Raw genomic sequence first — 23,694 nt, forward strand, 5'->3', positions numbered from 1 at the left:
TAATAGCACGGAGAGAAGCCTCAGCATGTGTTAATGTCTGCTCAAAGATGAGTGGAGACGAGTTGACAAACCAGAGAGCTCGACAGATCACAAGCAAATCAGACTTTTGTGAAGACACGACCATGTCTGCAAGATTCAGGCTTGAGGTATTGTAAACCTGAGGATTGGCAAAAACCAAAAACAAATTAGGCAAACACATACATGCGACTTATAGAGTTAACAGTTAACCACAAATATTTGTTTTTTTTTTGCACCACGGGACCCTAATGAGTAATTTTTCTAAGTGCACGTTACATTGTGGTCCCTGCATGGCAACTGTGTGTGCCTGCTAATTTGATGTTCTGCTTCCCAAAATGGATTTCTTGTCGAATTCTTCAAGAATGTACACACTATATACTGTGCATTTATGCTTTTGGAGGCATTTTACTACGTGCCTCAACGGTGCTTGAGGCCCCACATTATTTTTCTACAGTGATCTTTATCGCACAAACCCTGAAACAGAAAGAGAGAGAGAGAAAAGAATACCACAGAATCATATAGTTACAGTTTGTATTTTTACAGCCTGACCGTAATTAAAGGAAACAGCTTAAAGCATCTGTCTGGCTGGAAACTATCCCACGCTGTGTTTGGGAGTGAAGGCTTTCTAAACATGGGCTTAGAATTACCAATCATTTATGAAGGCTGCCCAAGGAGTTTCTCTTGATTAGGTGCTTGACTTCCCTTTATGGCCACATTAAGTGTTCAAATGAAAACATCCTGCTGCATGTCATGCACCAAATGACATAAATATATCGCCCAAAATGAAGGCAGCCCCTGAAAACTGCCTTTAACGTAAGTCAAACAGCAGATCCTCATCTTTAACATTCTACATGTTTTTATTCTATGCACTGGCCTGGCCGACTGCAAACTGCCAATACAGTATTTTCTTAAAAAAAAGATAATAAATACTGCTTCTTCTATGAAATTGTGTCTATTTTTTAGCAATATGCCCAAACTGAAGAGACTGTGCAGGTATTTTCATTTTGGCTGATATAAGAGACATGTAATAAAGATAATTTGATGTATTGCTGATGTGAACTGTATGGAAAAATACAGTGAAAATCTGATAATTTATCTGTGATCCATGTGATTCAGACAAAGAAATGCAGTCAGTGCCATTAATGGTGAAAATAGGATGACCTCTGCTTCGTTTGTAATGTATGGTCAGAGCTGCTGCTCTGGGTAACTCGCTCACTCTGGCATCTTCTCATTAAATCCGTCTTGGCACAAGCGACAGACCGCCGTGTGCAGTAAATTAGAAGCAGCCAGCCACCACCCAGCAGAAACACTTTGATTCTGTGTGACGGGGAAGGAGTCCCGCAATCTGGAGCCGAGGTCTTTTGAACAGCGAAGAATCAAAGCACACGACAGGTTAGATGTGAAGTCTGCTAGTTTGTAAATATGCCATATTGGCTGTGCTGCATAAAGGTGCTTTTGTCTCAAATTGACCTTTGCTGTAGGACTGCAGGAACAGCAAATGTATGTATGTGTGGCCAGTTTTGTGGTGCTACTATACATAGTAAACTCACTGTCCCCACCTCGATTCTTCAGCGTTCTCATTCTGACAGATACACAACTTTACTGCCAGCTCATGAAGACAATGGAGGAATGCATCGCCTAGGAACCAAAATTCAATGCAACAAAAAACAAGCAATGTCCGAAAACAGTGAGCCATCCCAACAAGAGCCTCGGATAGACACGCAACCATTTCAGTGGACAGAACCAACAACTGCATTATTTAAATTCAATAATGTGACATTTATCACGTGTACCATCACATTTTATAGCGTTTCCCGGCTAAAAGTGATTCTTTTGCAGAAAGAGACTAAGGAACTTGGACTTTAATTGAAGTGCCAGACAGCACAATTAAAACTGCGTCCATCCATTGTCATTACAGCTTTACCCAACTGAGGTTAGTGGGGGGCTGCAGACAGTACACACCAACAGGAAATGTAGAGTCACCAAGTGCGTGTTTTTGGGAAAAAAGTGAAAAAAGTGAGTGGTAACCATTATACATTACACATTCTGATCATAATAAGCAGTTGATTGGAAGAAGTGAAATTCTTGCATTCAATTTACATCCAGTTTTATTAAAAATATAAAAAAATACATCCAGCGGTTGCCATGTGATTTCAGCAAAACTTTACTGTTCTTACAAAGATTTCCAGAATCGGTGGAGTTCAAATGTCTGGAAGAAATAAACTCCATCCAATAAATAATTCAGTCTGAACCAAAGGTGGATCTCTTCAGCCACGTCAGTCATGAGACCAAAGTACCAAGAGGGGGGATTTCTTGCATTTACAAGTACACACACACACACACACACACACACACACACACACACACACACACACACACACACACACACGCACACGCACACGCACACGCACACGCACACGCACACGCACACGCACACGCACACGCACACGCACACGCACACGCACACGCACACGCACACACACACGCACACGCCTTGTGTCACTGCATGTGGGCACATGCACCAGCCGGTTAATCGTCACTCAGTCTTTCAGTCAAAAGCGATGAAGTGCATGTTCAAAACATTTCTGTTCACCGACAATGTGCTTATCTGGGATGCTCTAAATGGGCTCCTCTTCTCAATGCAGATCTCTTCCAGCAAAATAGGTGCCTATACTTCCATGTGGAAGTTTTAGCTCTGTAAACAAAAAACACACCTGTATGTGCATTACAGTGTGTCGCCACCCTGGAGGTACCGACACTGGGCAGAGGAGCGTCTGACAAAGTTGACAAAATGGCTTTTTTCCTCAAGGCCCTGAAGGGTGTGACACATGGATCACAAGGAATGACTGAGAGGATACCGTTTCTGTTTCGTCTTAACAAAGACGGCATAAGAAAAAAAACAGATAAAGTGGGTGACTTCCAGCACAGCAGTGACAAGGAATCAGAGAGACAGGAGATAGCAGCAAGCCAAAGGTGAAAGAAGCAACCATCTCAAGAACATCTTATCAAAAAACTGGCACTCTGCATATGGTCATAAAGCTGCGTGCAAAAAATAAAGAAGAACAATGACTTACCCACACCGGTTTACATTCATTATGTTAAAGGCTTGGACGGCTGTATGATGTAAAACATTGCAACACTAAATTTCTTGTCAAAGCCACAAAATGAAAGGAGATAAAGAAGCGTCACACAGGGATATCCAGTAATCGAGCATTCTCCTCTGAAAATCTCAAAACTCACCCACAGTCTGATGGGAAAACGGCTCTGCAGCCAACCTCGGCGTGGTGTATGCTGAGTGTGTGTTGGTCAAAGAGCAGCAGCAACTTTAAATTCCCCGCAGTCCTCCCCAGGGAATGTTGTCGTGAGTGATACAGCTCAGCGTGAAGAACTCGCAGTACAACTCACAACTCCTCCCTCACAACTCGAACACACACCCCACACTGAAATGGCTAAACACAAGAACCACGCACACACACTTCCACAAGTTGACTAAACACATACGTGCTCCTCTGGACTGACAAAACTCACACAGCAGGAATTATGTGTTGATGGCCGACATCTAAAATGGGAAATAACCGCATAACAGCCTGTATCTGTGAATTAAAATATAAGAAAAGTGCTTTTAAGTGGTTGATTGTGTGGCATTATAAAGAAATCAATAAGGCAGAGATTTGCTGTGAAGGCAGAGGACACACACAGTACTTCTGTGCGTCTGTTCCTGGTCCGTCGATTAGTCTAATCAATGATTGGCAAACACGCACAGTGAAACAGCCGGCAGTGTTTCACATCAGGGCTGCTCAAATCAAACTGAAGCTACACACTATTGTCTCGTTGACTTCTTTCACCGCAACGTGTGAGCAAATATTTAAAGCAGTGAACCCAATCAAGTAACAGAAAGCTAAAGTACAGACACATGATCTGATATGAAAATGAAACGACGATGTCAACAGATTATTCTCGACCGAGATGTACCTTTTGCAGAAGTCAGTGCCTGGAACTGTGACTGGAGGTTTTCCATCTTCAGTATCTGTGACTTCCTTCCCGAGACTGCAGCCTCTCTGCAGCTCGGCCTCATTATAAGTCAACTTTAAATCGTCACATGGTTTAAAAAAAAAAAAGCTGAACCACAGAGATCGTCGACATTTATGATACGGAAGATTTTAGCTCCTGCTATTTTTGTGTGCGGACACACACACACACACACACGCACACTTATACATTCAGTGATGTGTGCTATGAGGCTGCAGAGCAGGATGAGGAGCAATAGCAACTTCTTTTTGCTCTTTTGGTAAACTAGTTGAACCAGTAGAAATTCCATTTCTTGAACAGTCTTACTTACAAAGCTGCAGCTGTTTAAGATTAAAAATAAAAAAAGATAAATACATATATGAGTGTGTGCGTGTTAAAATTGAATTTAAGACAAATTACATGCACTTAGAACAGATCAAAAGGATAATCATTTTTCAGTTTATGTGGATAAATCCAATACAATGGATATAAATTAAATAATTTAATTCAACTTTGCCGAGTCGCATCTGTAATCCTCTCATCATTACAAAGTCCTGAACGATGACTCAGCAATTATGACCAAAACTGCTCCCTCATGCTAACACCTCGGTGGTGCAGCGATCGGTTAGAAGCGCGAACTTACTTCTCCACACTTCCTCTTGATAACTGGTAACTTTAAGAGTAGAAAATGAGATGAAGCGCTGCCACGGATACCCTGACCTCTGAACCCACAGTGACACTGAACTACGATCAAGCTGTTTAAAAAATAGTCCACTCCACAACGTGGCTCGTGGAAAACTGCAAACGGGACTTCTTCCGGCTTTGTTTCGACAGTGGATTTCTTCTTGCCCGATGACTGGAGTAACACAGACTGAGGCCATGTTCACATGTATCCAGGGATTTAAAAAAACTATTATATTTCTCAGCGTCTGGGTGACTTCTGAGGGCTGAAGAGGTTAAATACTTTTGCACGCCACACAAGTTTTGCATTGGAAATAATTTTGTAAACCATGTACCATTTTCCTTCCACTTTCAATTCTAAACGTTTTCATGTTGAGTCAATGTTTTCTTTTTCTTGTGTTTTTTTTTTTCAAATGGGAAAAGCAGTATAAGGGACACCATGTACACAGATTACAACATCATATTAGCTACTGTTTCTCGCCTTGATTTGGTCGTGACGCACAAGGCAAACAGACACACATAAATCCAGTTGCCCTATATCACTCAATGAGATTATGGAGTGCAGTTAAAGTGGATGTCTGGGTGATGCATTGTATGTGTGTGCGTGTGCGTGTGCGTGTGCGTGTGAGGTGGACAGTGACAGATAACCATCTTACCACTGGGCATGAGATAAAAGGGATTATCCGTGTCTATTCAACTACCCAGACTTTCTTCAGATTAACCCCACCTCATCCTCTAATCCATGAACCAGCCTAGTATCTGGACCCCAATCTGCCCCCACGCTAACAGAGGGGCCACCAGCTGAAAGGACAATGTGCCGAAGAAGAGGATGGGAGGTGCAGAGGAAGGACGGGGGATGGAGACAAACATTATGACGATAAAAACAGAAGGGAAGAGAGAAATAGACAAACAATGAGAAGACAAACAGATAGGAAGCCAGATGGAGGAGAGGTGAAGGCATGGAAGGATTTACAGAGAGAATTAAAGGGATGAAAAAAAGAAGAAAAAAATAATGCAAAAAAAAAAAAAGAAAAAAAGGCACTACAGCAGGGCTGGAGGAAAAGGACCCATTCGTCAAGTAGAGACACAAACACTTGCACGCAGTTTGCGATATAAAAATAGAGCTGCAGGTTTCACACCCCAGCATAGCATGAAGCCACAGAGATGCATGCTCATGCTTCACGGGACGGCTCTGCATCCCCACTTACCGGGGCGGGTTTATTCAGAAGCCTTAAAAAGATCTCTCGCCACTCAGGACAGTTTTTAGAAAGTCTTGAAAATCTCATCTGATTTTAAATACAAACAGGCGCAACCTTCCTGCGGTGGATCGAAGGAGGTAACCGACAAATAACAAAGCTTTGCATCTTAATCGGACTCGCGACCTCCCCACACTTTACAAGATGGGAATCAAGAACAGCCACAGAAATGAACCGTCTAAATACACAAACACGTCGCCGCAGGAATTCCCATCACGTTTACAGGTAAACCCCGAATACAAAGCTCCACCTTCGTGTGAGCAAAGAGGAGAGTGAGACAATGAAGAAATCTGCATTTCAGTTCTGGAATGTATCATGTTAAAAATGTGTTCACTACCTTGGGAGTTTTCGATTTTCACAGCCACGCAGGCCTCATCGTCAGCACTCCTGGTCTGATAGCAGGGAGCTTTGCCTTTCCTCCCTGTAAGAAAAAAAACAAACAAAAAAAACACAGGAGAGTCACAAGAGAAAACGGAGGAAGTTTGGATAAATCGTCTTGCACACGAGCTTCAAATATACATCTTTATTCAGGAAAGCGTCAGCTTAAGAGTTCAAAAGGAAGATGGAAGAAACAGTCATTAGCACCGTCATGCCATTTGATTTTCACGTTGACTCTCTGACCCAAACTGCAGCTGAGGCAATGAAGCAGAATTACATGCAGGAATTGCGGAACAATCTTCTCGAAATCTGCGTTTATCAAGATCTGGATGTAGACTTATGTTTGTTTTGAAAATGAAAGGGATACACCACTCCGTGGAGAGAGAACCTCTAATTAGTCTGTCTGTGATATGTGGGGCAGAGTCTGTGGGGAAGCCTGACACTCTTTCAACACAGCCGTTTAATATGCACATAAAAGATTAAAGAGAAAATGGCAACGCTCATAAAAACAATGATGGTCTCACCAGTGTAAGCAAGCCTCAAATGCACACACGCACACACACACACACACACACACACACACACACACACACACACACTGAACTTTGCTCCAAACGTCTGTTAGTATGAAACATCAAAGCTGCGAGTCCATCAGTAACAGACAATGTGGAAGCAATACACACAGCAGAATACCACAGCCGGTTCTAAACATGTAGTAAAAGTGACAATAACACCAATAAACTGCACAGCAACACATTCTGCCTCAGATTTTCTGAACTTATGAATTCGATCACAGGAATGAAAAATACTGCACCAAAACAATACTTTTGGAATAAAATGGGATATATTCAATATGCTGACGTCACCATGAATTAAAGCACTCAGCAGACTTATATCTGAAGTTTTCTATACTTTCAGTTTAATCCAGCTCCGAGGCAGTGAGTTCCTGACTTGTAAACCTTTCATTGTGCGAGTCACCGCATCCGTGTTTTCAATGGCACTCAAATAATACAGGCGTGTCAAACACTGAGATTGAAGCTTTCTGGCATTTGTGAGGATTGAAGAATACTTATAATAGAATCTCACAACACTGGAAATGTTAATATCCAAATAATCAAATGGGAGGACAAGATTTAAAAATGTTATTATTAATTCAAAAGACAGATCATTGCATTAGTTTTACCTGACACTGGAAGGAAATACGTTTTTAGAGATTTTATATGTATAGAGAGAAAACTGCATTTTGTTTTCAGTATCGCCTGTAACCTCATGGACTTTCCATCTTTTCCCTGCATGAGATTTAAACAAATAAGAGCATCATTAAACTTTGCAGTTATTCAGTGGTTAACACACCAAACTGTGAGCAGTGATCTGCAGCAACGCGAGTGTAAACATGGAGCTTACTATCAAAGTCTGACTCACACATCAGTATATGTGAAGCTTACTTTCACAATGTGAAGAAACAATACAGATATCAAAAGTCTTTAAAAAACAGAAGGCAGCATGACAGTGAGCCGGTACAAATCTACTTACAATTTTTGTCACTAAATTCATCTTTGAGGGTGGATCACTCCTTATTGTTTCCAAATTTACATTTTGCATCAAGTATTTAGTCCCCGGTGAGTGGAAGGATAACGCCGCCGGGCAGAGCCGAGCCGAGGCCACATAATGGAGAGTAGATAATGGCACGTAAAAAGAAAAGTGGACAATCTCAGCGGGAGACCATGCACACTGTGTGGAGGTAGTCCAGATGACGTGAGTGTGTGCGTGTGTGTGTGTGTGTGTGTGTGTGTGGGTGCGTGCGTGTGTGTGTGTGTGTGTGTGTGTGTGCGTGTGTGTGTGTGTGTGTGTGTGTGTGTTAGAGAGAGATGGAAAGGGGTGGTATGATGTCCTGGCTCAGGGATTAAAGGAGGGTTTCCTCCACCCACCATCTGGACTCCTCATGACGGGGCCTGCCTGCTGTTCACACACGTATAAACTTATTTTATAGTCGAGCCCCAATCCGTCATATAAGTTCCTCATTGAGAATATCACTCATGTAAGCATCTTATCAAAAGAAGCATTATTTATACACATATCAGACACAATCTAGCGACTCTCCTGTCTTTAGTGTGTGTGTGTGTGTGTGTGTGTGTGTGGGGGGGGGGGGGGGTCACCAGAGTCATCTTACGCCTATTGTTTCCTGAAGTGGGGGATGTGTTACTACAGAAACAGAAAAACACTCGAAAGGCGAAAGGCTACGCGCCACGCAGCAAACAGGACTATAACCAACAGTGACTGAAAGGCCAAGTGAAAGGGTTTTCAAAATGTTGCTGTAGGAAAAATACACTCAGTTATTCACGACTAGTCCATCTACATGTTCGACCTCAAGAACTTCCTCTTCCCGTATGTCAGCTTCTTCTTCTTCTTCTTCTTTTTTTTCCTAATGTATAAACTGATGTCTCAACAAGACGTTGAAAACCACAGCACACGGTTCACGAGGAGGATTTCAGAAAGTGTAACACACACAAAAGTCCTTAAAAACTCAAAACTACAGTCCTCACTCTCCACATGTGATACGATGAAGAGAAATGTGCGTGTTATAAGAATGAATATTTCTTTCTTGTACACCTTTTGTCTTCCAGCTCCTTCACTAAGTTTAATCCAGGTGAATATATGGAAAGACATGTAACACAAAGAGAAATAAACTGGAAATCAAACTGTGTAATAGTTATATATATGTATGTATATATATATAGGGTTTTTGTGTGTCACAAGTTTTCAGTCTCATTCTCGACGTGTAAGAGGTGACGGCTCCGTCCTTCTATTGTGATTTCCAAGATGTTTATTTGATGAGCTGCTGTGGAAACAGCTTTAATCTCATCTTATCCGCTTTACAATCAAAGCTAATTTTCATAATGATCCTACAAAGTGTTTTTCTTTTGAAGCTGTAACAAAAGGTAAATACAGACAATAACTACCTGGAACAGAGCTAATGCTAATAGGGTTTGCACTTTATGTCTTGACAAACACTGTTAACACGTTGGAGTTGTGTGACTCTTTTTCTTTTTTGTTTTCCGTCCCTATAATGGAGTCAAAGAGGCTTGCATACCTTTAGTCCCCATATACACGTTATTTTGTGATTTGCCTTTTATTTATGTGAATATCTAGAGATTCTGTTCGTCTTTGTTCTGTCGTGTTTTATCCAGCCAGCACAGGTAAATGAGGTTAACCTGTCAGCCAGCGTTTGTGTGTACATACACAATATCCCATGATCACAGCGTGAAACAAAACGTTTTGTCAGACAGGACCGTGTCTTCACTGTTTCCGGCCGTATGCATGAGCTCCAAAGCAAACAGAGGACTCACGCCGACGTCTCAAATGTAGAATAACAAATGGGCTTCGACCTGATCCCGACCTTCAGTCAACACAGCAAATGTCATTAAAGTCTGTATCCGTTCACCATGTGTGCCCTCTGCGACCCGTGTAGCTGTTACACTGTTTACATGGAAGGAAATGGGATATTTTTGTATTTAGTGAAAAGCAGAAACATGAGCTTCCTCTACATGGAAACCTAAGGCATTAATCATGATTTGCAGTTTCATCATTCTGAGTTTAATTTAAGAAGAAATTCACTTCAAGTTGTAAAGTGACTCAAAACACAATGACTGTCAGCTCGTAAAGTAGTTAATGTTGTTCGCTAAAGAATTGTTTGGACTTGAATCAAAAAACAAAGCTTTAAGCAATAACAGGTAATAATCCAGAACAACTATAGTAAACTGCTTATTGTTGATCATTTATCGAATATTTTGTGGCTGCTTCATGATGCAGTGTTTAGCACTAGAATGTCATGGGTTCGAATCCGGAGTTTGCATTGTGGGGTTAACTGGTGACCTGAAACTGCCTGGAGGTGTGAATGTGAGTGGTTTTCTCTTTTTGGCCTGTGTTAAACTGGTGACCTCGCAAGAGTGAATCCTCCTTTAATCTGTAGCAAACTGGGATTGACTCTAGGACTTTTATAACAGGATTTCCTATAATTGTCTTCAGTTTAGAATCTGCTAATCCTGTGAGAAAGACCAAAGCCAAAGAAAATGATTGATCCTACTGGCGCGTATCAAGTATCCAAACACTGATTAGTGATCACTCAAATCTGTGGCAGAAACCTGTGCCACACACATGTACCTGATGACGCTGCAAAAAGCTAAAGTAATTGGTTTCAGTGCACCCATTCAGACGAGTTATGACTTTTCCTCTGTTTTGACAAGCTGCATGTTTAAAATGCTTTTAATGTGACTGCACCCACATTTACAGACATACACATGAGTGACAGCACTTGTGTGTGTGTGTGTGTGTGTGTGGGTGGGTGAGTGTATGTGTGTGTCTGTTTCAGTATGAAAAGCTGTGTTTCCTCAAATATTGTGTTTATCTTGACAGGTTCCCCATCAAAGTTCCCCTCCGGACCCTTTAACTCAAGTAAAAAAACACTGTATTTCTTTGAGCTCCACAGTTGTTGTCACACATATGCCCAAACATACACGCGCACAAAAAAACAAAACAAAAACAAACATCTTTACCTGCGCCCATGATGAGCCCCTTCCAGTACAACTTTGTTGTCTCGAAAAGATTTTTATCCATCTTTGTATATCTTTAGTCTGTGTTATCCGCGCTGATAAGGAAATTGCAGTCCCTCCGTTGGTAACGTGTCTCCGGTGACTGCTCTGCTCATCTCTGTATTTACCCATCAAACCGACGCTTAGAGTATCTGAGCGTCACTGCACAAACCGGTTCCCTAGAAACCAGAGTCACCAGGTGAGAGCAGGAAAGCAAGAATGCATGCAAGATGGGAGGGAGGGAGAGAGGGAGGGAGGGAGAAGTCGTCCTTCAAGGTGTTGATTCACACTCCTATATTATTGTTTTGAGGGTTAGCCAGTATTCAAGGACAGCGTCACCTCTGGGTAGGACGAGAGAAGGCGGATAGGAGGGGAAAAAAAAAAAAAAATCCCAAAAGGGTGGTGAAACACTGAATTACTAGTGATGATAATGGAGGAAGAGAAAGAGAGTGAGGCAGAATGAAGACATGGGAGACTGAGAATCAACCAGCCATAACTGTTTAAATTTAACTGCATGGAGTAACTCCAAATGACCCTCAAAAACCTGTGATTACACATTTTCTGTTAAGCCTCAAAGGCACCTCAACCACACTGTATTTTCCTCACTAAGTGCATCACCCAGTTTTGACTGCAAAGATTTTAACCCGATCTCAGCACTGATAGCAGGCGACAGAGGGATTCTGAAATTACAGAAACACTAATAGATACAATCAAATATGAATGACGGGCAATAGATGTCATTAATTTTGAAAAAGGCCGGTTTTTTTTTTGCTTTTAAGGACACAAGAATGCAAAGTAACCTCCAGCTTCATCTGCATGGCTGCCGCAGATTGAGATAACTGCCATTCAGATGTCGCTCATAAATAATGGAAAAGGAAGAAATCATTAACATGCTAAGTCACACCCCTTTAATCATATGTTCATGCTGGTGATAATATGTGTGTCGGTGAAAGAGAGAGACAGAGAGAGACAGAGAGAGAGAGATCTGAGATTTTCATGCTCGACAAAGAGGAGATTGGATACTGAAAGTGAGCAGATGCGTCTGTCTCCGCTCCATGTTGTCCTTCCATAATGGACAATTACCAAGGAGTGATGGCTTTTCTGTCACAAGCATAATAGACTGAAAATTAAAAGACCTTGTAAAGCTTTTATGTGGTCAACACAACCAGATGAGACCCCAGCTTCAAGCTCACTGTGCAAACAGAGAAACATGATGTAGTTCACTCTCGCTACAACGTTTACATTCTCCCAAGCAACGCGCCGGCAAATTCTCCTGTTTGCAGCATTTTTCTGATGTTTCACAACCACCAATCACACTGTTTTGGCCTTTATCAACCCTTTATAAACTGTGAACTTTGTTCACCAGCATGTCTGAGAGTAACTGGACTTAACAATAGGTGAAAGGGGTTTTCTCTTAATGGATCTTTCATTCCTGTTAGTCCTGTATTTGGTACAAAACAAAATGCAAATTTGATCTTGTTCTGCTTTGGTCCAGAAGTCAAACCAACTGACTACCATCCTGTTTCCATGACTACTAAGTGCAACAACATTTGCCCCTGAGGACAAGTTAACAGCGGAGACAGAAATATGCCAATTATTCATGCCGCTACTATGAACTATGTTGTTCATGTGTTTTCTTCAATGCAAAAAGTTGCACAAAAACTGAAAAACTGCAAACAGTCAATGTTGATGTCAGTGCAGAAGTGGTAAAGACTAAGGCCGCCATCTAGACAACGTTTCAAGTGAAAACGTATGGTTTTCGCATTTTCGTTTCACGTAAACGGCAGAAGCTGGGAAAACGATGGAGTCTTCATGTTGGGCCTGTTTCTTTATGTAACAAAACCACACATACATGCGCACAGAGATCCATACGCTACAAACATAAAAAATGGCGCGTACACGGACATTCGTATGGACAGACGATCAAGTTGGATTGTTATCACGTTGACTGTCATCTATAAAACTACCAAGTCCCAGGATAATAGGAATAGGGAGACATGACACTCTGGAGGCAGCCATTGTTGTTGCATTTCCCCCCCGTTTCCACGGAGACAGAATGTTTTGCGTTTTGTGTGGCTCCGAGCAACACTGTCATGTAAACGGAGATCCAAACCACGATGATAGTTTTTCATTTCCACTTAAAAACATTGTTGTGTTTCTTTAGTTTCGAGGGAAACAACTGATCTTAAGTAGCAAGTGTTGGTCAGTGAACTCACTTAACTCAACGATTCCTGATCTTCTCTCTGCTGTTTTGTTGGAAGCATTTATACGTTTTATCTTTATTTGTGTTTTTTTTTTTTGCTAAATTCTGCAACATTTTAGGACTGATATTACTACACATGTGTAGTGGGCAGTAGCCATTACTTTGCTAAAGTACCCCAGAAAATTTCAGCCACAAAACAACACATTTCTTTCCAGCGTCTTCTCCATCACATTCCTGAAACTCAAACATGTGCCTCATAAAACGTGTACATCGTGTGCAGACGCCGTCCATCTTCTCTGTGTTTCCCAGCATGCTCTCCCCACAGCCCCAGCATGTGAAGATAAGCTTTTAGCATGATCTGAACACGCTCTGTGAACCATGCCTAATGAGGTCAGGCCAACTGGGTGTTTGGGTGAGCTGCGAACGGGATGGAGACTATGGGGTTCTTGGTTGCCACTGCAGAGGGGTAATCATCCTTCATACAATGGAAGATGATAAGTTAATATTTATGCATGGTCTGTATGTTTGATCTCAGACGTATTAGCTCCATAACAAGTGTGTATGACATGTGTTCACGGTGTTCCGAAAAGTGGTGATAGGCTCCAGCTCACCACAGCCCTGAGTTGGTGAAGTAGTACAGGCAGATGAAAATAGATGGAGCCAGTAACAAGAGGCCAAGAGATTCAAACTGCAGTGTAGATATAGTGGACTGATCACTGGGAAAGGAATTGATTGTTGGGGTGAGAGTTTGCGATAGCATCGGCAAGTCACGGTCACTCAATCACTTAATCTCTCAGAGTTCACCTTTTTTTTTTGTGCTGTGCTTTTTTTCTTTCCATTATCAATCTATCTTTTATTTTTATCACCTTCAGACTTCTCTTCCACACTCGTTATGACCTGCCTTATTTTATTTATTTATTTTTTTTACCTTGGAAAAAGCGATCACAGCTGCTGGGCAGGAGCTACTGAATATGTCAATCAATAGCCTGTCTGCCCAATTACCACGTCTGACTGGGCCCCAGCGGACCAGTGTGCTCATAAATGAACAACAATGCTTATTCACAGCAGGCTCTTTTATGATAAAACAGAATTAACTCAACTTGAAAGGTCTCACTGATTATGTGCAGATACGCGGGTATGACCTATATGCAGCATTCAGACCAGGTTTATGGGAAGAAAAGGAAAAAGAACATGTGAAAAAAAAAAAAAAAAAAGCTGCACTCAAAAGAATTTGTACCCTGCAGGGCCGCAGGCCCCGAGGGTATTACTTACTACCAACTTACTGTTTTTAGTCAAAAGACCTCACAGAACATTTCTGAGCAAAAACATTTACGAAAATAAAACTTTCCATCCGATCAGCAAAAGTAATGGACTTCCTGGACTTAAAATATAACTCCAACTCCAAAAATAAACCCATGAGAAATTCCCACAAACTGATGGTGATGACTAACCTATTGCTCATTGGAGGCTGCGGTTCATAACAATCAAAGCAGTCAAATACCATTATATCAGTGCATTGAGTTAAGAGGGAAATGTTTCGTAACTGAAAGACGACACCACAAGACATCTCAGACTATTTCTGTGGTGGATGGATGGATGGATTCTGACTTAACACCAACCTTAAACACGGATATCCAATAAGGACGCAAACTGAATTGAAAATTTACAAACATCTGAATGATCTGATGAAATCTGATGATCGGTGTTTAAATTGACAAATACAAGCATAATATCTCGGGAAGCTCGAGTACAGTAAAGGAAAATTGCATGGCGTCAATTATACTTCGGTGTCGTACTCGTGCTTGATATGGCACACTGAGCTTTGGTCAGGGTCGCTGCTGGCCACGATGAATCCTGGAAATACTGGTCAATGTCCAAAGAGGCTTAACGTTGATCCCACAGAGAGATGCTGGTGAAAGTCTACACTCAAGGAAAGTTTAGCTTCAGTATCTGGTCACGTCCACCTGATCACATCTGCTAGGGGGAATACAAAGTTGATGATTACATGCAATAAGAAGCTTTTATCAAGTCAAGTCTTACATGACTGACTCCAAAAAAAAACCAAAAAACAGTAAGATCTGGAGTGATTAATGTCCCACGTTTATAATTGTAAACTGTTCAACGCTGTGTTGGGAATGAAAAGACGCAGCAACCGTCACCGAATTAACTGGAGCTTAACAAAAGTTCAATCATTTTAACACAATTTGAATTAAAATACTCCCGATGAATACGTCCATCTTGATCCGTCTTCGCCGCCTCTCTGTTTATCCTCTTCTGTTGACACCAGCGTATTGAAGAAACAGTAAACAAGAGCGATTCATTAATTCTAAACAGATTTGACTGGATGCATTATGGATGAAGTAAATAGATGCTGAACATAATGCCAATCAAACAGTGTGCGGAAAGACTTGTGTCTCAAACAGGATCATTGTGCTCGGCATGAATGAGCGCTTCTGATTCGGACTGGGAGCAGTGGAGCCCATATTCTCGGCACGGAGCTGGAATGCAAAGAAAACCCTTGCAATTCGTAACAACAAGCCTGCAGCCTCGAGCCTCAGCTTAAACACCAATAACACACACACACACACACACACACACACACACACACACACACACACACACACACACACACACACACACACACACACACACACACACACACACACACACACACACACACACACACACACACACACGCACACACACAAAATAAAGAAACCAAAAACTGTTGTGACACAAGCTTCCGTCTTATGCTGACAAGGCTTTAACAAAATAAATAAATAAATCTCTTCCTCATTTTTGAAACCAAAGTTATCAACCAGCTATGCAGATTTCATGTAAATATACATTGTGCTTGTAGCTACATGCTTTGAGTAAACATACAGCACTTGATCCGGTGGAATAAAGTCTCAAACTGTATCAGCGTTTCTTCTTGGCGTCGTGATAGACTCAGCAGAAAGATAAACCACTCTGCACGGCCAGGACGAAAAGACAAACAGCTGGCAAGCACTGGAGGAGTGATGAATTGGCAGGGCAATGACGCAGCGATTTACATGAGACCACAAGCGAAAGGGGAAGGCAGATGAAGCCACCAAGGGCATGAATCCCGCCTCTCAACGGAGGCACGTTACAGTGTGAGATACAGGTCAGAGGGACATAAATGCCTGAGATATCAAGAAGATCAAGAACAGGCCATAACAGGAATATACCAGGCTCCCTGTGCTTCTGGTCTCGGCAGGAGGTATGACTAGTTTTTCATCGTGACCAGTTAAGATCTGTCACTGCTCTTCAGTTTATCATACACCCACATTAGATAACACGAGGTAGAGAATGACAGGTACAGAAAATGTGATCTTAGGATCCCTGAAACCCATAAAATTGTCTTCTCTCGCTGTCCCAGCAGTGTCCCCTTCTATCTGAATGTTGAGTAGGACTACGGCTCAGGGGGTTATGTTATAATATGTGCACTTGTTTCATCCATGTGTGAAAGACCCATTTCCTCTTTAAAAAAAAGAACTTGCAAATGTGACACATGACAGATAAGCCTTTCGATGGATCAGATCCTTCAGGCTGGTTGATTCTGAAAACCAGTGTTTTTACTTGTGTGAAGGTCCATTTATTTTGACTATAGCTTTAAGATTTGTTGAAAGGACCCTTTAGATATTGAAGGAACCCCCTCTAAGCAGGATCACACAGCAAGACCCAGCAAGGAGCCTTGTTACTATAAGGACTGCTCAATGGTTGCCTCCATTTCAAGAAAAGCAAATAGATCTGATGATAAACCTCCTGCTATTGTCTGCCTGTATCGGAAGCCACGCTTTGGGAGGAAAAAGCAGTAAAGAAATGTATTGGTGCAGATTAATTCCATGGTTTAAGCTGCAGACGGAGCTACAACCACAAGAGTTATGGAAGCACACGGCAGGGAGATGAAGTGGGGCGACTGAGCTCAACATTTCTTTTTATGTATGGCAATACAAAAGCCATCAATTGTGACAGTTTTATTCTTGTATTTAAGTATTCCATGAACCTCGTTTAGTTGGTGGTGAGAAATCAGGATACGTGCAATTAGGACAGCATCTGTCATTAAGAGGCTGGATTACAGACTTCAAATCACAGACTTTTGTTTGCATACAGTTCACAGCAGCCCCCGATATTTATACACACACACACACACACACACACACACACACACACACACACACACACACACACACACACACACACACACACACACACACACACACACACACACAACTATATTTTCCCACAGCTCAGTCTGGACAGCTGAGGCCGATTACGCCAATCATGGCAAACAGAGTTAACTAAAATCCTCAGCTTTGTGAGCACAGACCTGTGTGTGTGTGTGTGTGTGTGTGTGTGTGTGTGTGTGTGTGTGTGTGTGTGTGTGTGTGTGTTGCAGATATCTCGAGACAGGCAGCAGCTGACAGGCTCAGTCAACACCGCCTTAAAGAAAATTAATAGTCCCCTCCAGCCAATACAGCTCCCACTGCTTAGAGTACCCACAGCTCAAACACATATACACACACCCACCCACATACACGCACACACACAGTCAACCCCACACTGCCACACTTGGCTTTAGCAACCGCCTGAGGAACATCCTGTGGTGAGACCTAGGGTTTGTCTTTTGTGATGTGAGCTCCTCCCTTTGTTAACCATCACCCTTGGTGGTCGATTTCTGTGTGTGTGTATGTATGTGTGTGTGTGTGTGTGTGTGTGTGTGTGTGTGTGTGTGTGTGTGTGTGTGTGTGTGTGTGTGTGTGTGTGTGTGTGTGTGTGTGTGTGTGTGTGTATGTGTGTGTGTGCGTGTAGAATAGCAAACAGTGTCTCTGTGCTCGTGAACGGCATCACATGTTTTGGCTATCAGCTCCGTTAACCCAACGCCCCACAGTCCAGACTGCATTGTGCATGCGATGGATGCGGCGCAGCGGTGCCGGCTGATGGGTTAACCGGTCTAGAGAGAGAGAGAGAGAGAGAGAGAGAGAGAGAGAGAGAGAGAGAGAGAGAGAAAAAGAGAGAGAGAGAGAGAGAAGCACTAACCTGAGTGGAGGCTGTGAGCGCAGTGAGGTGGAGTCCAGACAAGAAAATGAAATCCACTGTTAGACTGAAGTGAAAGGACCTCTCCCTCCTCTATCTCTGCGCTCTGCCGCTCACGTTGGCAGGTTCAGGCTTGTGTTAAACTGCTGCCTCGCTGCATTGGTTGCATCTTCTCTTCCTCCTCCCCTCTCTCTCTCTCTCTCTCTCTCGCTCTCTCTCTCTCTCTCTCTCACACACATGTACTTCAACGCCCAGTGACAGACTGGCTCACCCTTTAGCTCAGCCTCTTGATGCTTTTCCTTCGTCTTTCACCCCGTCCTCACTGCTTGGTCTTCCTCTCCAGAGCAAGTGAAAATCACATTCCAGCGGAGACGGGGCATATGGCGGGGGAGCGACACTCAGCCCCGGAGTAAAGCCCCCTCTGTGTGTGAGTGTGTGTGTCTGAGTGTGAGTGTGTGACTGCGTATGTGTGTCGCATGGACAAGCGGTCCCATTGTTTTGGATGAGGGGAGGGCCGGGGAAGAGGGGAAGAAGCCAATGGCCGGACTCATCCACTGTCCCCCGCGGGTTGCTTGTGGCTATAGCAGATATAGGTGCTGAGTGTGACATACAGCAACCCCCCCCCCCTGCCTTCAAGAAGAAAGCAGGGTGTGGTGTGACAGGAGAGAGGCAAAGCATCTAGGAAAGCGAACGCTTGGTTTTATAGATTTCAGTCTTCATTTGTCGACTTCGGTGGCTCTCGAAGCCGGAGGGTGATATTTTCTGAGTTCAGAGTGACTGGCAAAATACAAAAAAAAAAAAAAAAGGTAATGAAAAAAAGGGGAAATGAAGACCACAGACTCTTTTCACATAGCAACCAAGCTGTGAGCATCACACTACAACAAGGAGACACACATGGGGCAAAGATTCCACACACAAAAAAACCTAAACAAAACCCACTCAATGTTATCTAAAATGAAAATGTTAAAAAAACCAAAAAAAAACCCTATCCATGTCAGTTTCAAAACAACGATGTGTGAAAAGTAAATTCAACCTGAATGTGTTCCAAGTTAATTGAGGGGGGCCAGAAGCATTGGGGCAGATTTTCATTAAAGTTTAAACATATGTCAGTGAGGCCAGAGTAACATTGTGATCCTGTACTTTATCTACTTTTGCAAACCAACAACTGGGTTGTTGTTCTAGTGGGACCAAAGGATGTAAATCCTGCTTAAAAAAGCAGACAGAGATTGTGGTCCAGCGTTTTATTTCCTCTGGAATCTTCAAACTATTGTTTTGGTGCAGCGCAGGTGTCGTTTCAGTTTTTTTTCTTCTGCATTTCTTTTGGCTGTTAGTAGCTGGTGGTCATGAAATATCTGACAATGGCCGTCTGTGAATTCCTCTTACTGTACAACGTAAATCGACAACTTTTTTAACTATGACTGAATTTATCGAGACGGCCTATATCACATTATACAACCGTCTTTAGGTAAGCAAAACTTTACCAGAGCTTTGAGTTGGTTTCAAGCAGACAGATGCTATCAGATTATGAAGACACGTGTATACGATCAATACAAAAGAACATAAATATATTTTTGCAATTTTAGTTCAATCGTTCCACAAAACAGATGCAGCCGTTGTCCTGTAATTTGTGTTTTCTGCTCCAGAGACCACCGTTGCTGGCAGCGTTGCTGTTCAAGCAGTACGAAGAGTACGTAGTTGTGTTTGTCGGGTAGCTTGAGTGTTGACATGGTGAGAAAGCACACTTCCCCAAATTGTCAAACCTGTCTGAGTGAATGACCTACAGGCACAGATGAGTGCTACAGTGGTTTGACACACAGAGGCCAAATCCTCTTATGTCAATGCACCGTCTTTCTCTCTTTGTTCGTTTTTTCTTTTCTAATTCAGAGGCGCAGCCGTCACAGTCTTGACCCATTTCCTGTTCTCGTTTATAGTTCAGGAGTGGCCAATTAATTTTACTGAGGGGAACCACATGAAAAACAAGGCCTTCTGTGCAGGACCGAGCCATATGTTCAATTCTGCTTAATATGAAATGGTTCCTTTAAAAAAACAAAACGAAACAAAAAAGGTGTCATTAAATGGTTTTGATTAACTACCGTCCTTGCTCTGCTTCAGCCAAGTTCTTGTATTTCTTTGCATGATGTGTCTAATAATGATGGATAAAGGCACCCCCACAAGCATGAACTGGAAAAATAGGTAATGAGGAGCAGCCACATCTGCAATGCAGGTAGATTCATGTATAACTCTATTTCCCCCAATCTCCTCATACAATCACCGGTACCTCATATCCTCCAAATCCAACAAGAAGCCAGTTATCCAACACAGGCTTTATGAGTTTGGCCTTCACAGCCACTGCCGGACATGCACATCTATTAAAATGACTTCAAGCAGCTCCACAAAATGACCTGTTCGCACTCGTAATCTCACGCACCCCTTTAAAACGCACCGTGAGTCTGGCCAGACCTGATTATACTGCACGGTAATTAGTGACAGGAAGGTCAAGCAATAACTGTGTCCAGCAGCCATCATCGGCAGCGAGCAGGGCTTCCTGCATGTCTCTGTGTGTCGGTGTGTGTGCCATGTGCAGGAAATCAGGGTGTTACAGAAATACAGTTATGTGTGTGCTGCTGGCTTGGCTGTTACCAGAAACAGGTCAGCACTGCAGCACCAGGGTCGCACAGCCCGCAGCCATGCGAGCAATGACTGATGCAGATTCAAGGGCACGCGAGTCGGTGCTCCATCTTTTAGAAGCTGTAAAACAGCAGCGGCGAAAAATCTGCATTAATAACTAACGGGTGCAGAAAAATCTGAAAATGTTGCAACAAGGTGCAACTACAGTGTTAAGTGTGCCTCTGCTCTGAGCATGCACATTAAACACAGCTCCTTATAGCGCTGCCATGCAGGGCGAGTCACTTACAATTGTAATCAGTTACTAACTACGGCTTTAAACGAGCTGCCATACACACAAACAGTCTCAGGTGGCATAATCATAACGAAGAAAAATGACGACAAGCGGCACACCACATGAAATGTAGTTCATCTTCATCAGCATCAGATGAGTGTTTCCATGTATGAAGGGAGAATGAAACACTTGAGCCCTCAGAAGACCTCAGACTGAGCCGATGCAAAAGTCAACGGTGCACTTTGCATTGCTGAAAATGATACCGCTATTAAGAAACAGAAAGTGCTTCAGCTCTGCCAGAATGAGCTCAATACAGGGTAATTTAGTCTAATCAAGACCTTCTCCTTTTCCCTTTCAAATTATTAATTAGTAATATAAAGCTGCTTGTGGTAATTTTTGTCAATTTTCTCAATCTATATTTTGCCAATTGTAGGGCTTTTGGAGAAAAGCAGGCTTTTTTTGAAGTTAGATAAACAACAACTTATATTTAGAAAAAAAAAACAACAACAATAAAAAACAGGATCTAATGCTCAATTAGTGCTTCCGGGCCTGATTAAGCACTGCAGATAATGTCCTAAGCACAAGAGACATGCTCACACATTGAAAGTTAGTACTACATTTACCCCGACGCTCTGTCCTCAGCAGCTCGCAGCCTAATGCGTTAACAAACTGTCACAGTCTGTGAGATTAAGTACAGCAGTGTTCTCATTTGGACAATTACGGGAAAATATGCTTCATAATTATCATGAAAAGTGTTAGAATTAATATAAAAACACCAGCCTCTACTTCTTCGGTCGCTGATTATCTGTGGAGAGATGAGCAGCATTTTACAAAGTAAAGAGGGAAATGTAAGGCTTCTGGCATATTTGAAAAATTTGTTGGGGGGAAATTTGACCTCTTACGAGCCGCACAATCATTGATTATCAACAGAGAGCTGGCCTGTTGTTTCCATGGTGACACCTCACATTGCCGTTGTCTTTGAATCGGTGAGTAATGGGCCTGTTCAAACATTCACTGTCCAACCTGAAGTGTGATGCGAGCGCACGGCCATATATGCAGGAATGTTTAAATGACGAGCCACAACATCCATGGATCTTAATTCCACCCGGTTCATGTAAAGTGCACTCGCGCACACACAATATAAGAGGCTCGCCAGCGAATGCAGAAACATCCCCGCATACCGGCTCATTTGAGAAATGCCATCAAACCCAATGCACGCACTGTGGGGTGGGTAGATAAGCGCCTCCAGATCAATCTGTTGTCACACACTGTGAATGTCAGCTTGAGAAATCCTCTCTGAATATACTTTTCTCTCTTCACACACCAACAGATGCTACAAATTCCACATACTAACCAATTGAAAACTTCCTCTGTCGGCACCCCGTTGAAATTCGGGAGTAATAAAATCTATAATGAAAGATTTTTCCCACAGACGGGCTGCGGGCAGAACCTTCCCCATAAAAAGCGTCTAAACAGTTACTATAAAAATGCTGCTCGTTGCAACTTCAGCACAGAATCATACAGTTCAGCTCAGGTTATCCGTGAGATTTACCCCCCCCCCCCCCCCCAAAAAAAAACTTTGACACAGACAGACTTTCTCCAGCTGTATGGGATCTCATTGCTATTTTCCACATTCAAGCTGTCAACCCCGTCGGCATCTTTTTGATGTAGAAAAGTGAGAAAAATTCACGCGTTTTGCTTGGCCTTTTTGATATTTCCAAGCATGTAGCATAATTCATTATGTGCATAAATTCCCTTTCGTCTAATGCTTCACCACCTTCCGCCCACTCGCCACACACTGCCCACCTCACACTTTTTTCTTCTTCTCTCTCTTCAGCCGCCACAGCTGCAGCCGGCGTTTTCTTATCGTCTCCACATCTCCCCTGTCTCATCCACCTACCTCTCCATTACTCTCTTCCTCTCTCTCTCTCTCTCTCCTACCAGTATCAATGTCTTTCTTCTCTATTTGGCCTCAGAAGAAAAGAAGAAGGGAGGAGAGCAGCACGGCTGCAGGCCATTACCCACCACATCTCTATAAGCATTAGAAGAGGGGGGGGGGGGGCTCCCACACGCATCATTAATTAAACCCACATCACTTATTACACATGCATGTTTACTGGCACACACACACACACACACACACACACACACACACACACACACACACACACACACACACACACACACACACACACACACACGCACAAATAAACAAAAGCTACAAAGACACGTCAAACAAGGTGGAGAAGCCAAGTCCCTGTCTCTGCAGCAGCAGGGCACATCTGTCATGACAGCGCGACAGGCGACGGGTCGGCATCTGCCCCCGCGTCACAGCTCCAGCCCGCCCTGGATTGGTTCCCATAATCATCCTGGCACACACATCATTATGCCTGCTGTCAATCAAGGCCTAAAAAAAAAAAAAAAAAACACCCCAACAATGTGGAAGAAAATTAATGCCGATCAAGCAACGTGGATCACGGACAGAAAGATATTACCACAGAAAGTAAGAGTTCATCTAGACAGTAAATTGATTAAATAATTAGTTTCCAGGGAGTGAGAAAACCCACGACAGCCTTGAAGCGTCTCCCATTATTCACCTTATCT

At 42.7% G+C, this 23,694-nt stretch overlaps 1 protein-coding gene across 4 annotated transcripts in view; it reads right to left on the minus strand.

The window, feature by feature from the left end:
* fgd4a (FYVE, RhoGEF and PH domain containing 4a) overlaps nucleotides 1–23,694 on the minus strand; it is a 53,133-nt gene that overhangs the window by 18,201 nt on the left and 11,238 nt on the right. For 2 of the 4 annotated variants that reach the window (XM_080475078.1, XM_080475079.1), the window contains exon 2: nucleotides 6,301–6,384. In XM_080475078.1, coding sequence (XP_080331204.1) covers nucleotides 6,301–6,384 — 84 coding nt within the window. Of the gene's footprint in view, nucleotides 1–6,300; nucleotides 6,385–10,894; nucleotides 11,099–18,194; nucleotides 18,411–23,694 lie in introns of those variants that run through there. The other 2 variants (XM_080475080.1, XM_080475081.1) reach the window with 2 other exon arrangements.

Source organism: Lipophrys pholis (genome assembly GCF_963383615.2).
Source record: "Lipophrys pholis genome assembly, chromosome: 11".
Classification (NCBI taxonomy): domain Eukaryota; kingdom Metazoa; phylum Chordata; class Actinopteri; order Blenniiformes; family Blenniidae; genus Lipophrys; species Lipophrys pholis.